This window comes from Lepidothrix coronata, unplaced genomic scaffold (genome assembly GCF_001604755.1).
Source record: "Lepidothrix coronata isolate B3197 unplaced genomic scaffold, Lepidothrix_coronata-1.0 Scaffold25, whole genome shotgun sequence".
Lineage (NCBI taxonomy): Eukaryota > Metazoa > Chordata > Aves > Passeriformes > Pipridae > Lepidothrix > Lepidothrix coronata.
Window position 1 is genome coordinate 3,429,812 of NW_016690205.1, and position 16,486 is coordinate 3,446,297.

General features: G+C 39.8%; 1 protein-coding gene across 1 annotated transcript in view; it reads right to left on the reverse strand.

Moving 5' to 3' along the window:
* Positions 1-16,486, reverse strand: part of CHST15 (carbohydrate (N-acetylgalactosamine 4-sulfate 6-O) sulfotransferase 15) — a 47,772-nt gene that overhangs the window by 16,074 nt on the left and 15,212 nt on the right. The window contains exons 2-3 of the mRNA XM_017809341.1: positions 2,914-3,975; positions 1,828-2,167 (exon numbers count right to left, since the gene is read on the reverse strand). Coding sequence (XP_017664830.1) covers positions 1,828-2,167; positions 2,914-3,456 — 883 coding nt within the window. The 5' untranslated portion in view covers positions 3,457-3,975. The remainder of the gene's footprint in view (positions 1-1,827; positions 2,168-2,913; positions 3,976-16,486) is intronic.

Here is a 16,486-nt window from a genome sequence, read left to right on the forward strand (position 1 = left end):
AAGTGTCCAAGGCCAGGTTGGACAGGGCTTGGAGCAACCTGGGATAGTGGAAGGTGTCCCTGCCCATGGCAAGGGGTGGAATTAAATGGTGTTTAAGGTCCCTTCCAACCCAAACCATTCTATGATTCCATGTTTTGTCTTCAGTCAGCTGCTGATTGTGAGTCCCTTTCATGGCTCTTCAAGGAGCCCCATGATGCTTCTCTTGCTTGACTTGGTTTCACTCCTCAGTTCACATGGGTACCTCCAGTGTCTCTTAAACTGGTCCAGATTATCACAAAAGCAAAACTGTATTTTCATCATATTGCTTTAAATCTTAGTTTACAGAATGTATTTAGAAATTGTTTAAAATACTTATTAGCAACGTTCTTATGGCATTGGCAAAGGGAAAAAATAGGAAATGTATGAACACAATCCTCTCTGTGGCTGGGAAATTCTCCTCACCAAGCAGCAAGGAACAAATCCCTGTCTGCAGGAGCTCAAAGGTTCTTCTGGGATCCAGGACATGGGAAAGAAAGATGGCAATGACAAGACCACATGCAGGAGAAATAAAGAATTTCAGGTATGACCCCAAAACAAAGAACAGAAGCAGCACTGCAGGTGTCCCAATGCCTCAGAAAGTGGCCTTCCTTGCCTGTAGACACAGCAGTTCATTAGAAGAGATATTTTCCCATTGCAAGGAAACTTAAAAAAGCTCCAAAGGAAAGTAGTGATTGAAGTCCTCATCAAGTGATCTCCCTCACAGCATTAAGTTTGTCCTTGTTCCCAAGGCGGTGTCTGCCATGAAGCAACAGCAAATGAAAAACAGAAACAAAGATGTCCCTAAAATAACCATTATCTTCCTCTTAGAAACAGTAAAATCACTGAAAAGCCTGTGATCTTTGATACCAAAGTCATACAAAGTGAGGGCATGCCAGCACTGAGCAACTAGACTCAGTGGGAAAATCCAGTGCCCGGGTGGAATAGTCATCCACATTTAGAGGGAGCCACTAAGCACACAGCAGGAAGGAATTGAAAATGGCTCTTCTGTGGCTCATCTAGCCTCTAACCACAAGATTGACCTTCCTTGGCATCCAGAGAAGAGAGCAGTAGAAGGAGATAAACACTTCAGACAGATGAAACAACGTGCTCAGCCCCACTGCCCTGAGACAGCCTTTGAAGGTGCAATCATGAGGGGTGGATGCATTTTGCTCAGCTGGCCGTAACCTCTACTACTCAAATCTTCCTTCAGAGACAGAGGGTGACCTCATGAAATATTGATGTCACCCAGGAAAAGAACATCGAAAATATGTGCAGGTTCCTTGGCGTGAGAGAGATTTCTCATGCAGAGCATCTCGACTGTTCAGTGTCGACTGGAGCTGCGACACTAATGAAGCTCCTATCACAGCTGTGTTTATTGAACCATAAAGACTGAACCCACCCACATTTTAAATACTGGCCCATCATTTATTCACGTGAGAAAGCCTTTACAGAATTTTGCAACACAAAACTATCGCTGCTGTTCTACAACTCCCCCATCACAACCTAGTAGCTCGTCTTCTTGCCTTTACGAATTCACAGGGTTCACGAATATCTTGTGGATTTTTTTTTTCCCTAGATCTTCCAAATCACTGCAAACAAACCAAATGAAACGTGCACGGTCTCGAAGGGTTTAACCCAAAATGTAGGCTGAAATGTCCTGAGCATCCGCCACCTGGATTTCTCAAAACTATCAACTCCAGTGGTTTCTGGGCAAGCCAAGAAGGAGCAAACCTATAAACTTCATCCCAAACGTGTATGAAAGTTTAGGAGACACAACTTGCCTGAATACCAGAGGACATGTTCACTCACCAAAGCGTTTTCTTGTCCACCAGTGGGGCTCTTTGCTTGCTGAGAACCGGACCTCGGGGTGCAGCCTGAGCCGGTCGTACAGGTCCGTGGTGCCACACTTGGGCTGGCCAATGATGTAGAAATGGGGCAGGCAGCGCAGGCGATAGTGTTTGCCCTTGTAGTGGTACAAGTGGTTCCAAAATACCTTCCTGAGGTAATCGAAGACGATCCGAAAGCGCTTTGAATACAGTGCGTAAGAGTTTGTTGCATAAGGGTCTGTGGTTGTGTTCCCTCTGTACTCTTCATACCAACAAGGGTTCTTGCTATTTGGAAGGAATTTATTAGGAATTACTGAAAACATCTGCAACATAAAGAACAACAATTTCAGTCAAGGCAGCAAAGAGTCAACAGTTATTTTCTTGCTTAGCACAGTGAGAATAGAAACACTACGTGGATATTTTTAACTCTTATTTTTTTAAATACAAAGCTGACCCCACTTATTGCTTCTAATGACACCAGAACCAAATCCTGTACAAACTGTTGGACTGAGAGAGAAGTATTTAGAAGTCCTTTTATTTTAAGGCCAGAAAGGGCCTCAATAATCCTCCAACTCCTCTCCAGCCCCAGAAAGTGAATTTTAAACTCAAACATGTAATACTCAGATCAAATTACCTTCCAGTTTTTAGCTCTGCAATACAAGGTGTGCAATGACCAGATTTGCAGGAAGGAACACTGTTAAGCATTTATTAGAAAGCCTCTTTTCTCATTTATCATTTCAGGTGACAGGTAAATCTAAGTCACAATGATTTTGCATAAGACAAGGTAAAAATTCAATGAGGATGTACAGCTATGGGAATACTGCCTGATTTTTTGCTTCAAGTGTCAAGACGACTTACATGACACATCCATTCTGCCCATGACTCAGAAGGACGTGATCTACAGTGTCAACTTTACAGATGGTGTAAATCAGGAGGCTCTAGGTGGTGTTAATGACTATATGACCACGTAAGCAGTTGCACTTTTTGATATGTAGGTAAAAGATTGATCCAAAAGTCCCGAAATAAGGAAATATAAAGCAGTTTAAGACGTGCTTCAATTCATACTTACGTGTGGTTCTTGTTTCCTCAGTTCTCCTAAATCGGGGCGCTGCCTCGTGATAAACTCTATCTTTGAAGTAATGGTGTCAATAATTAATTTAATGCTTGAGTAATCCTTTACATATGAAATATTCATTTTTGAAGGCTGGTAATGGTCTTTCATGTCACTAAGGCTTTCATTGTCCATTAAGCTTGGATTGCTTGCAAAAGCTCCGTAATGGAAGGGAGACGGTATTAACAGCAGGCCATGCTTGGCTCCAGTCAGTATGTAGGATACCATCACCAGAGTCATTACAATCAACCCAAACATCAGGCTGCATAGCTTCCCCTTCCTCAAGCAGAAAAATCCATTCCAGCTCTCACAGTGATCAGTCCTTACTTCCAAAACTGCGAGCCACTTCATCTGCTTGCTGTCGGTGTACAAAGGGATCTTGTTTTCCCCTTTGCAAACAGGACACTTCTGGTTATTGTGATCAGGCCCACGGCATCTGAAACACTGTCTGTGCAAGTCATTTGGTAATAAATGTATGCAACAATTAATACAATACCTCATATTACTGCCATTAAACTCCTATATTAATGAGCCAAGCACAGCCACAAAAATGTTTCTGAAGCGTGTGAGTCATCTTCTGTAAGTCTGAAATTGTTTAATTCCTTGAGTGATTCTGCAGCTACTCAGCAGCGCAAAAGGACAGGTTCAAACCAGAATAAAAAGTGACATGTGTCACATAAAGAGAAAAAAAAACAACAACCAAGACATAAAAATAGATGTACTCTGGATGCAGTTTCCAAAAATTTGGCTCAGTAAGAGGAATGTGGCGAAGTAAGAATCAGCTGCAAAACTGGCTCAAGTTTTTCCCATTGAACAAAACGAGAAGGAAGAAAAATTGTTACATAGTGTGAAAATATGCAAAAAACAAAAATAACTCATTGTCCTCTGATTTCTGTTGGAATAGGCAAATGTGGGCAGAAATTTCCAGGTTTTCTTAAAATAAGAAGGTTCCAAACCGGACTACTGCTACTGGAGGCTTCATCTTCCCAGAGATGGTTTCAAAGGTTTGCGATGTACAACCTAAAGAAACAAAAACAGATATATAGATATACACAGACATAATATCTACATTCCCCTTCATCCAAAGCCATAGCAAAGCACAACCTACCACAAGTAATTTCACAATTCTATTGGAAAGATGTCTTCTGTTTGCCAAGTGTATTAATTACACCATTCATGATATTAATCCCAGGAAACATTTGGCTCCAGGTTCACAGTGAGCTGCCCTTGCTTTTCAATCACCCATCTGCTCACATCAAGGACTGGTTGCTGCCACAGGTAAAACTACACGACTTCCCACATCTGCTCACTAACCTATCTAACAGATCTTAATCTGCTCCTGAAATATGGGAGCATTTTTGGACAGTGTCCAGTAACACAGGTTTAAATAATTACACTCTGTCTCTATGTGGGGACCCTAAATTAACTGTCCTGAAGTCAGGCAGGATCCTATTTAAGAGAACAAGGCAGAGATAAGATAACAGTCTCCTATCAAATATATGAGATAAAAAGCCAAGCAAAAAACCCAATAGCCATGAGTAAAACATTCAGAAAATTGAAGTGAGTAAAAATCAGACACAAGGAAAGGCTAATGACAGGATCTCAGGTTTCTGGAGCAAATGATGGGTCCTCTTATTACCCCCTATAACATGCTCAATCAGAGAAGTATTTTCATTACTATTATGAGTCCCCACAACTTGACTATTTTTCCTTTAGCTCTATCAACACCTATTTTTGATGCTTAAGAAACATTACTATAACTCTAGATAATAATTCCTGTTTCATTCCTACAAAATCATCCTGATCAAATCAGGCAGTCACTTCAGATTAATCATCTTCCCTCTAGCTGTGTTTTTGTTATGAGACAAAGTGCTTTTGTAAAAATTATTTGTATTCTTGATGTTTCTCCCACGTAACACTGACACATGTTAGAGGCTTTCTGCAATCAGAGCAGGTAGGCTGTGTCTCAGGGACTCAAGAATAATTAGATAAATATTGAACAAAAGTATTTGCAAAATAGTTTCCTAAAAAAAAAAAGTTCATTTCCTTAATGAGTTAATTCTCTAAGTCAGATGAGACAGACAGAAGTCGTGGCATAATCATTCCTGACTATATTTAAACCAAAGGGAAAGAAATCAGTGAAAGACTTCTCAAAGAAACTAATCTTAAAAACTTCTCCAAAGGAACAGAGCTGTGATGATTTTGACAGAAATCTGAATGACTGGAGAGACTAAATCAGATTCACTGTAATATTAAACCCGGAAAGTTTGTGCTTTCTTATACATAAAATATCCCCCCAATGAATGTTCAAAAGAAAGACCTTGATGGTTGTCCAAACACAATCAATGGTCCTAATGGCTGGAGAGGAGGAGGACAAGAAAGGGATGTCCTGACAAGAAGTGAAAGGTTTCCTCTTTACAAATAAATATTTTAGGCAGCAATGAGACACCTGAGTAAAGATTTTCAAAGATGAAGTAAAGAAGGCAGAAGTAGTGTCAGGGCAGATTCAGGTGTCATCTACGGAGGCAATAGAGGAAATGAAAACAGAAATAGTTCTAAAAAAATAACCCTGCAAAAAAAGGGAGAATGGAGATGAGAGCCTTCATCACAAAAGGTAGGAAAAGGGAGGTGGAAAAAAAGCCCCTCTTAAAAAAGATCCATGAAGAAGTGGCTACAGGTTACAGCAGTACCTGTAAAGATTTGGTAACCACAAGGTACCCTATAGCATCTCTTCAATTAAATTAATCATGTGCTACACATTTGTTTTTATGTTTCTTTTCCTAGTCCTTTTACCCTGAACTCCTTCACTCTGACCTCCGGTGAGTATCTCAATACTCTCCCAGACCTCTGCTTTCCAGCTCCTTAGGTGTTTATTTTCAGAGAGATTATGTTACTCTGTTACTACAGTTTTGTTTTCAGAGGGACCACAGTTACTATGCACTGTCTACATAGAATAAAGAAAAAAATACAATTTATTTTCCATTCCTCTTCTAACAGGGATCTGAAACCTGCTCAGTGATACTGATTGAATGGATTTATCTGAGTCTTACAGAATCTATTTTTTTTTCTATTATCTAGGTTTGTGTATTTGATATTAACTCTCAATTTTTTTAAAAGAGCAATCAGAGATGCATTAATGCATACAGAGCACAGGATCTTATAAAAACCACATAACATTCTCTGTCCTTTCTTGTGCCCATTTGTGTGTTAATAAAATGGACTGGAATTCATTGAACCCTTCCCAGATGCAGACACTTCTCATGAAAATCTGCTACAAATATTACAGACTCAAGGAAAAACCATGTTAACCACATATTTGACAGCTGAACTAAATGGTTTATCAGGAAGCTGATACAAGGGAAGAAAAGAGAAATATGTTTAGGCTACAGTAAAACTGAGATCTTAATCACAACCATAACTCATGTATACACCCTACAACAGGCTGCTTAATTAGATGATCAGTTTGATGACCTATTACAGGGCTATATGACAGATTACTCAGCTAATAGAATAGAGACATTGAGCTCATTTTTTTTAATAACTGCTAGTTGCCAATGTACCATTTTACATGATCTTCCACCGTCATGTTCATGTAACAGAAAAAAAATAAAAATTAAATAAACATATAAAAGTCAGGATAAAATTCCCTACTGCCACTCCCTCCTCTTTGCCAGGAAGCTTTTAACAGAAGTTCATTCCCCAATAATTTGCCACGCCACGAAGGACGCTCGCCAGAAGGGCAGGATCTTCCCCCAGCCCTCATTTTCCTCATCCACCCCATGAAATCAAGACATTTACAGAATCTTTTTGTTTGTTTGCTCCTTTCATTCAACATTCCCAGCAGTCATAACCACAGTCACCAACACACATCACCTTTTTTTACATCTCACTGCTGAGAGCAGAAGGATTGCAGCAGAAGGAAGGCTGTGAGACTTGAGCTGGCAATAAACCATGTGTGCCTTTTTATATTTTAGTTGCAAAACTGCTGTCTGTTCGCTGGCAGAATATAACTCTCTTTACACAACCAGCAGTGTCTTTGTATATTGAATAATGTAGCATGTAATTTCCTCTCGTTGAGGTGAACAGTGAATTATTTATGACCTTGTCTATACAGCGTTTGTCTGCTGTACATTAACGTGTGTCAGCTCTAACCACAAAGCAGAAATCAGCATCAACCTCTGCAAGCTCCTTGGCCCTAAGCAATCCTCCTCAGAAAAATAAGGATCTTTGGGAAATATCCTAAGTAGGAAACGTGGATATACAAGATGACACACAGCGGAAAGGGGGGAAAAAGGAATAACTGTCTTAGATTTCTATATATTCCCACTGAAGCCCAGAGCACCTGAATCACTGTTTCAAACTGAAGCAGGCTCAAGCTAACAAATATATTTCTATGCAACAGAGAACTTAATAACAAACAGGTGAGCCCTTTACTTTGCTAGTTTCCCTGTGCAATTCCTTCATTCTGTAAGAGGAGGAGCCCTTGGATGCTCAGGATGCAGGAGAAAAGGCTGGGAGGTAACACTTGCAGCTACCACAAAAGCAAACAGCAAAAGGCTGAGCTCCCTGCTGGAGCTTTACACCAAACTTCTGAAAATGCAGTATCCAGCATGCCCTACTCATCCCCAGGTGGGAAGTTAAATAGGGTAAAAAGAGAAAATACCCCTAAAATAAAACATGCAAGATTTTTCATCATTCACATGGGTTTGTTGACTATATAAAAATATTTCAAGTTCTATTTAATTTCTATGAAATAAACATTTAATAAAATTCCTCCCTTTTCTCTTAAAGGATTGTAAGGGAAGACTGCAATCAAATTGGCTATGGAATCACAGAAACATGGAATCACTGAGGCTGGAAAAGCCCTTTCAGACCATCAAGTCCAAGTGTTAACTCAGCATTGCCAAGGCCACCACTAACCCACGGCCCCAAGTGCCACATCTATATGGGTTTAAATCCCTCCAGGGACAGGGACTCCACCACTGCCCTGGGCAGCTGCTCCAGGGCTGGACAACTCTTTTAGAGAGGAAGTTTTCCTTCATATCCAACCTAAACTTCCCTGTTGCAACTTGAGGCCATTTCCTCCTGTCCAAACCCTTGGGGGAAGAAATCAACAGTCTATAAGAAGAAATTGCTTTCATATGATCAGTCATATAACTACAACTCTCCTCTCAACTATGAATAAGATAAAACAGATGGAACAGATTTTACATGCATATACTTCTTCTGGATATCTAAGTGTATGACCTGTTTTTCAGGTCACCAGCCTTAATATTTAATATGCTTTCCTGTCTGTCATAATTCTTTAAAACAAAGATAAAACAAACTTTTTCTAGTACTCTCCAGGCTAAATTTTGTACTAGCCTTGTTATTTTTAATCATATTCAGCTTCTCCTACCACCACATGAAAGGGTAGCATGCTGTTAACCAATTATAAACACACTTCAAGTACCCCAGTAACACATTTCCCAGCTTGGGGTTTAACTGCTTCTCTGGTTTATGTCAGTGGAGCTACAGCACTTTGTTTCCCCTCTTCACACAGTATAGTTAAAACCTGGAACTCACTGAGGCCAAAATTGTGAATGTATTTGAAAGACATTAGACAATTAAGGGAGTGTAACTCTACCAATGGTTGCTGTCCTCAATTCCCAGAAGCTAGAAAGGGATGGGGATCAGAGAAATCTATGAATACCTGTTCTTACACTCTTTTACTCCCTATTTATTTCTGGCCAGAGGCAGAAGGGAGGGGCACAGGTGTCTGTGCCAGTTGAATATTTCAGGTAAGATAGTTGTGTTGGGTAGGTCACAGCCTAAAATATGGATGTCTAAGGCAAATCAGAAAATAATCCCTCAGCTCTCAGGTGAGATGGGATGAAGTCCAGCCAATGTCCCACAGCTGCAGCTCCCCCAAAGAGGCTCCACATCTCACAAACCACACCTTCTATTTTCTTTCTGTCCTTTTTCCTATTGTCCCTCCAGTCAGGCATCACTTCAGGAATTTGTCTGTTGATGTGTTTATTAGAGCTAAGAGAAAATGGGCTCTTTTTCCCAAGGAATTCTATTACTTCCCATTAAAAGCAAAAAAACCCAGAACTATTAATATATGGAAACACAAGAGTGCTTCCTGTTCTTGCTCTGTTGCAGCTGCCTGAAAGGTTGGGGCCAGTCTCTTCTCCCAGTAACAAGTGAAAGGACAAGAGAAAATGGCCTTAGGTTGTGACAGGGAAGGTTTAGATTGGATATTAGGGAAAAATTCTTCACTGGAACATGGAAGTGGTGGAGTCATCATCCCTGGAAGGATTTAAAAGTCATGGGACTTGGGGCATGAGTTAGTGGTGGCCTTGGCAGTGCTGGGGGGATGGTGGGACTCCATGGTCTGAGAGGGCTTTTCCAACACAAATGGTTCTTTGATTCTAAGTTGTGATGTTTGTTATTTATCCACAATATCAGAAGTAGTTTCATCACAAGAAGATACTTCAGCTGAAGCATCACCCAATACAGACACATGGAACCTGTCCTCTGCAGCAGGTAATCCTTGCCTCCCTTCTTTTTTTCATTTGAAAGCTACAGATGCTATAAAAATAAGGCTAAACACCTTTAGCAAAAAACAAACAAGCAAAAGATTAGGCAAAAGAGAATACTGCTGGATCTCATCTGGTCAGTAATTTCTGAAGGAGCACATGGCTTCTAATTTAATATATCTAATGACATTCTTCAAGTAATAGCTTTGTTGTTTTATCCATAGTCTCCTAATTGTTTCCACTAATCTGGAGAAATATTCTTATTGCCAAAGTGCCCTCCCTGCCAAATCAGGAAGGTTTGTTTCATTCAAGTTCTCAGTTTGCACTGCTGCTGGTTTCTGAAATCTCAGCACAAAGCTGGTCCCACGCCCTCCACGAACACTCCAGAAATAAACTTCCCTTTGGAAATATTTCACTCTCCAAAGCTCCTGTGAAGACAAGGCTGTCATTAGTCACAAAAAGCTGTAGGTCTGCAAGTGAAACGCTGCCCACAGTCGTACAATGATAAACTTTCCGTGACTCACATCAAGAGGAATGGAAACATGAAAGGGCAAAGTGAGGCTGGTAGAGTAAAATCCTCATAACATTTTCATAGGGGAAAAAAAAAAAAACCAAAACCAACCCAAAATATTTAGTAGCAATGCAGCACAACCACGTAATTCATTTTCCATTCCTCCATCACCCATTGCAACCTTGTCCACAGCAACAGGGACCAGCTTTGTCCCTGTACAACAGCAATTTTTTAGCCAATGCAGGATAAATTTATGACTCTGGACACAGAAAACCCGCAAAACTTTACAATTATGGACACTTTTTAGCTATCAAGCTTACTGGAAATTATTTGAATTGAACCAGACTACAGGCAGCACAAGGATTTTTGCTCTTAGGCACCATCTGTTCAGAACAACCCAGAGTATTTGTACAAGTGTAATGAAGTATTTGTACAGAGGGAGGAAGTTCATCCTGTTAGTGGGCAGGTTGTACCATTTAAATACAATAAAAAAATAGTAGAAGTAATAAAACCTGAGCTAAATAAAAAAAAAAAAAAAAAGGAAGGAAATTATGTAAGGAAAGGAGATAAATAATTGTAGATTTTCTCTGTCTTGCTTGTTGGACACATTTGGCTCCTCAAGTTAACATTTTTTGAAATAAACCTTGCCTGAACTCACATCTATTTACCTCAGAGAAATCAGCAAGCTGCCAGAAAGAAGATATGTCAATAAAATGAGGATCATGAATCACTGACCTCTGCAAACTTCTGGCAAAAAAAAATATGAGAAAAAAAAAGAAACAATAAAAAAAAAAAACCAAAATGCAATTGCAGTGATTTAGAAAAACCACAGGACTCATTACAAAGCTCAGCAACCTCCTGCAGACTGAAGTTATGTAAAGCTCCTTTATTTACTTAACCCCCCTAACTTTTAAAAAAATCATCAATAAATGCAACTCCCAAGAAATTATATAAACCCAATACAACCATTTTCACGGCAATCAACTAGAAAACAGCTACATTCTCAAAGGGGGAATATGTGGTCACAACCCATAATTATACATTCAACCTGTTGAACAACTGCTGCACTTTTGTCCAAACATAAAATAATCTCTAAAGAACCCAGTTCTGGGGCTTCTTAAAGCCAAAGAAAACCTCCTGAATCCCCACTGAATCAGCAATCTCGCCTAAATAACAACTGTGGCTTCTTCCATAACCCAGCTGGTTTCTTTCTCAAAATCTAATCCAAACACAATCTGCTCCTTCCTCATCAATATACTCCCAAAGAAAATGCGACAGTGGAACAAATGAAATGCTCCATGTGCAAAAAAAAATAATTCAGCAAACTCCCCTAAAATCAGCATCAGGGTGGTTGTTTCAATCACATAAGGATGACTCTTATTATTTGTGCTGCAATGCTCAGGAAATAGTTACTGAGATTGAATCACCGCTCAATTAAGGCATAAACACTGCCTGAATAAACAGATTCTTGGAAGCAAGGAAAAAAGAGGGGGGAGTGGGAAGGGGAGCTCCCTGTCCTGGATCAGCTACAGCAGGGTCATGGCCTCCCCCAGAAACCTGTTATTACACCTGAAGTCTTGTGCAGGTTCCTGGAAATTACCAAGGTCCAGCTTCTTGTACTCCTGATGTGCCACATTCTCACGTTTTGATATTATTGTTTGATCTGCCTCGAAAATGTGAAAACGATAAAGCTTGATATTACCCATTTTTAAACTATTTTTCAGCAGAAAAAAAAAACCACTAATTGTATATAATTATTTCCATACTCTTGCTTTCTATTTTATCTGATTTAAATAAGTCTAGATTCAGATTCATCATTTATTTTTGGGTTGCTTGCAGAATAAACAATGCAGGCAGGAAAATAAAATAGGATAAAAGTCAGCCAACCTCTGGCCTACTGATAAACTCTGAGCTAAACCCTCCCTTTTAGATCTAAACTAGCACAGAGGTTTAGAAGATAACAAACTGGTTTCTCCACATTTAAGGCAGGGATGAGATCTCCCCAACAGCTCCACCACAGCAACACCCGCCTCAGATCCACACAAAGTCATTTTCCAAAAGCTATTCCCACTCAAGATTTATATGGAACTGTAGGGATTTGGGGCATCAGCACTGCAGTGACTTCTCCAGAAAGAAAGGTCCAAAAACCTTGGAAGAAAAAAAAAAAAAACCACCACTAGCAGCCACCCAACCTGTGCCACCACAAAGCTCCACGAATCCCTCCCCTGTGTCAGGGCAGAGCTCCCAGCAACGTTTTAAATCTTTCTTCTTGTACAAACATGGAGCAAAGTCCTGTTTTGATTCATTCATGAGGATGCTCAGAGCAGAATTTTGCCTGTGGTACACACTGGCTTCTCTACTCTTGATCAAAACTTGCTGCCTACGATGTGCAACATCTCCAGCAATTCATCTTTTCCCTTCACTTAGTTCCTATTCATTTCACAGAGTGTCTTGCTACAGAATCACTGACAGATTCATCTTGACTATGAAAAAATTGCACGCTGTAAAAAAAAAAAGGCAAAAAACCAAACCTGTGTCTTTACATAAAATACTCCAGTGTATTTCTTCTCATAAAAAGCCACTTATACCCAGTTTCAGAAATGATTAGGCATGGTCAAAGTTCAGTATCTTTATTTTTAATCCTCACAGTAACTGTGAGCAACCTCCCAGTATATCCCACATGGTCCTTGAGGTCATTCCGTGGAAACAGTGGTAAACCAATGCATCCATCACGTGGGGCTCACAGATTCCTCTCTCAGAAATCTGGAACCAGATTATAGAGTTCTGATATTCAAAATACAACCAGAAATCATATCTAGTTAACAAAAACCACTCGGTCCCTCATTAAAACGATGGAATCGCCGAGAGCCAGAATAGATAAAAAATACTGAAGTTAATGGGAGTTATTTTAATTTTTACCCCTTCCTAAGTGTATTTTCTTACATGTCCAGAAAAACACCAATGCCAAAATAAGGTAAAGACAGATGAAGAAGGTTAAATAATTTATTCAGTGATTTAATTTCAGTGAGAATTCTTCATTATAAATTTGCCCTATATAGTTTCTTTTGCTATATAGAGAAAAAGGAAAATAAGCCAAGAGTTCCCTGTGAAGGTACAGGGATCACCTGAACTACAGCTTCAGGTGCAGAAAGTAGATGTTTTATAAAGCTGGTCTTGCCACAGATGCTTTTATTACATTTTTAATAACATCAAACATCTGTTGAAATTTCATTCCCAACACAGGGTATCACAATAGTTTACAATAATAGAAATTTTTACCTACCTGCTCTTTCAAGGAATACATCCCACTATCATCCAACAAGACAGCCAAATTCCTGTTATGTGTACGAATGCAACAGGGAACCAGGAAGAATGAAGGCTGAATCTGTTATGAAGCTCTTTCACTCCAGTTATTTTTATCAAACAAATTGAGGAGGTTTGGGGGTAGGAAGGTGGGAAAAAATATCATCTCTAAATACAGCTTCCATCCACCCTGCAGTCAGGCTGTAATCAGAAATAAAAAAGTACTTCTCTTCAGAAAACTCCCGAGGCAAAGAATGGGTCTGGTATTGACAGAGCTCACGTACCAAACCCAGCTGGTTTTTTGTTGCCTGTTTCTTTCTCTCAGCTGTCCATCCTGCTTTATTTTCAGGCTCCCAGGCCTGCTCATTGTTTGAGTCTCTGGAAAAATATCACTGCAATTTACTCAAACAGCTCTTCTGGAGCAACTTCCTCAACAGAAACGTGGGTTTCCCTTCATGCAAAGCTCAGTTAGGTGAGGGTAACACGCTCACTTTCATCATCTTACCTGAACATGAGAAAAAGTTGTGGCTGCCCCATCCCTGGAAGTGTCCAAGGCCAGGTTGGATGGGGCTTGGAGCAACCTGGGATAGTGGAAAGTGTCCCTGCCCGTGGCTGGGGAGTAAAACTTGATGGTCTTTAGGGTCTCTTACAAGCCAAACTACTCTATGATTCTATGAGATTGCTCTGAACAGCCAGTTTCTCTGTGTCAGCCACAACATGAGGTTCAAGCTACTGCTTCAGATTGAAGCACATGCCATCTACACCTCTAAGGATCGGGGAGGTGAACACCAAAGCCTCCTTGTGCTAAAGAAAAATAAACCTTCCCATTCAGTGTGCCAGCTGACTCTTATTCAAGGAAGAGACGGAGGGCTGGTGTAGCACAGTTGGATTTGCAGGAAAGAATCTTTTCAGTGCTGAAGAGTTATTTTAAGCCCAGGTCTTTGTCTCTTGCATTGATTACTGATCCAGAACAAGCACGTGGGAGAAAAACGTTCTCAGAGTATTTCCAATGTCCTGCCAAGCATTTTCAGCCTCGACATGCTGCAAAAATAGTGGGCATTCACAGTTATGTTACTCTGATTACCATCTTGTTCTTTTTACACATTTGATTTTACTTGATTTTAGCAGCTGCTGCCTCAGGTTGATTTAAAGTGAGAAACAAATTCTTTCCACCATCTGATCTCTAATACTTTCTGCCACTTTGCAAGGGGGATGCAGTATAAATTGCTAAATCTTGTGGGTTGTGAGAGATCAGCTGCTAATTTGAGGCTGCTTTTGAGGGATGAATAACATTGTATGGAATAAATAGAGTATGCATCACGTAATGCCTTCAGTGCCTGTTTATCTCATGGTGTGGTAAAATGGTTTACATGCAAAAATGCAACCAAGTGGTGTCTGCTAGAATTCATTTGATACACCTTCACACTTCATAAATAAGCAGTTTTTCTGAAAGGGGATCAGTCTACGTGATACTTCACTTTGCTTTAAACACAATATTGTTGTGACAATTCTAGAGCAACGTAACAGCTGCTCCTTTGATTTTTACTGGCTGGGAAGGGATTTTCCTCCACCTCCAAGCCGAATTTTCTCCATAAACTTTACTATCTTAACGCAGTCATCTGAATTTTTTTTCCTTATGACTCATATGTGGTACCTTCTCCATGAGACATACATTAAAATGGATGGAAAAACGTGTCTCATCCATACATAAGTACCATGGAAGTGTTTTTTCATGAATAGAGCATTTCATCTTTCATCTAGTGCTGAGTGGGTGAAAGGAAACATACACAGCTGCATCCTGAAAAGACAAACTCAGCATTAGAGTCTGTCGTTAAAGTTTCTTGTAAATTCAAACAAAAATTAGTCAACTAAAACTATTCATTGATGCCAAAATCAAAACTGGGGCTTTGTTTCAGTCCTTTTAAAAAAACAACCGCGTTCCAAGCTTAGTAGTAACTTTTATAAATGTTCAACAACTTTAATTCTTTAAGCAATGACACATCAGATAAACCTCAGCCCATTAACCAAGAAACCACAGGTCTGTGCAGAGTGAATTGGACTCAAAGGCTGAAGTGCAGAACCCAAAAAAAGAGCTAAGTAGTGTCAAGAAATTTCTAATTAGTCATCTCTGTAAGAGTCACACAGTATCACCAGATAAAAATCTTGCAGGTAACTTCTGGCTACATCTAATTAAGCAAAACCTTTCTGACTTAATATCATTATATTGCTTTCAGCTTCTGAGAAAAGTGTTTATTCTGCAGAAGTCGAGAACATTTACTTCCAAAGTCTCCTACCACTTTTCCTAAGTGTTTCATCCAAGGCTTGGGCTCCATCACTCATCTGTAGCACGTGCTCTTTAACCACACAAAAGTGCAAGACATTTTTACTAACCAGCTTATAAAATATCACCATTGTGAAGACATTTCTGCAAGTTTATACTCTGGATTTTGTTGCCTATAAAGATACATGTTGTTAGCAGAGGACACACTCGATATGGAACCCAGCGCCATTTGATAATGGATTAAAACACTCATTACTGTCCTCTCCTATCTTTAGATCATCACATCTAAAGAACAAAACTTCTATCACAAACTTCAAAGAAATTCAAGTATCTTAATTTGCTGATTTCCACTCTTAGAGGAAAGAGGACGTGTTGCACTCTTTCACCAGCCTCTCAAAAATATCACAGCTCTTGATACTATTTCCATAACACGATAAAATCTAGCCCAGGAATCTTGCAGCTGCACAAAGACCCCAGTTTAAAACAGTAACAACAAAAGGGGAAAAATCTATGCTATGTGTGGAGCCCAGTAAGTAAATACTGTAACAACCAGAACAACAACAAGATAAATTTGTTCCTCAGCCACTGAGTCGTTCCCTGCCCTGACTTGGCTCCGTATTCCTGCAGGTTTCACCCCTGTTTGGCTTCAGTTTACTTGTTTTCCACTCGGAAAGAACACAACCACAAATACCTTTTCATGCTTTACGTTGCACTTAAGCTGGCCTGCAGATTGTAAACAAACAGGATAAAAATCTGAGAACGTTCTTTGCTGAATTTCCATGAAAAGAAACCAGCAGGGAAAAAAATAAAAAAATCAAAACCCCAACTCTGCATAATGATGAATGTACCAAGAGAAATTTGGCACGCACTCCCTCACACCCTGTTTCTTCTGCAACATTTTCTGTAATATAAAGA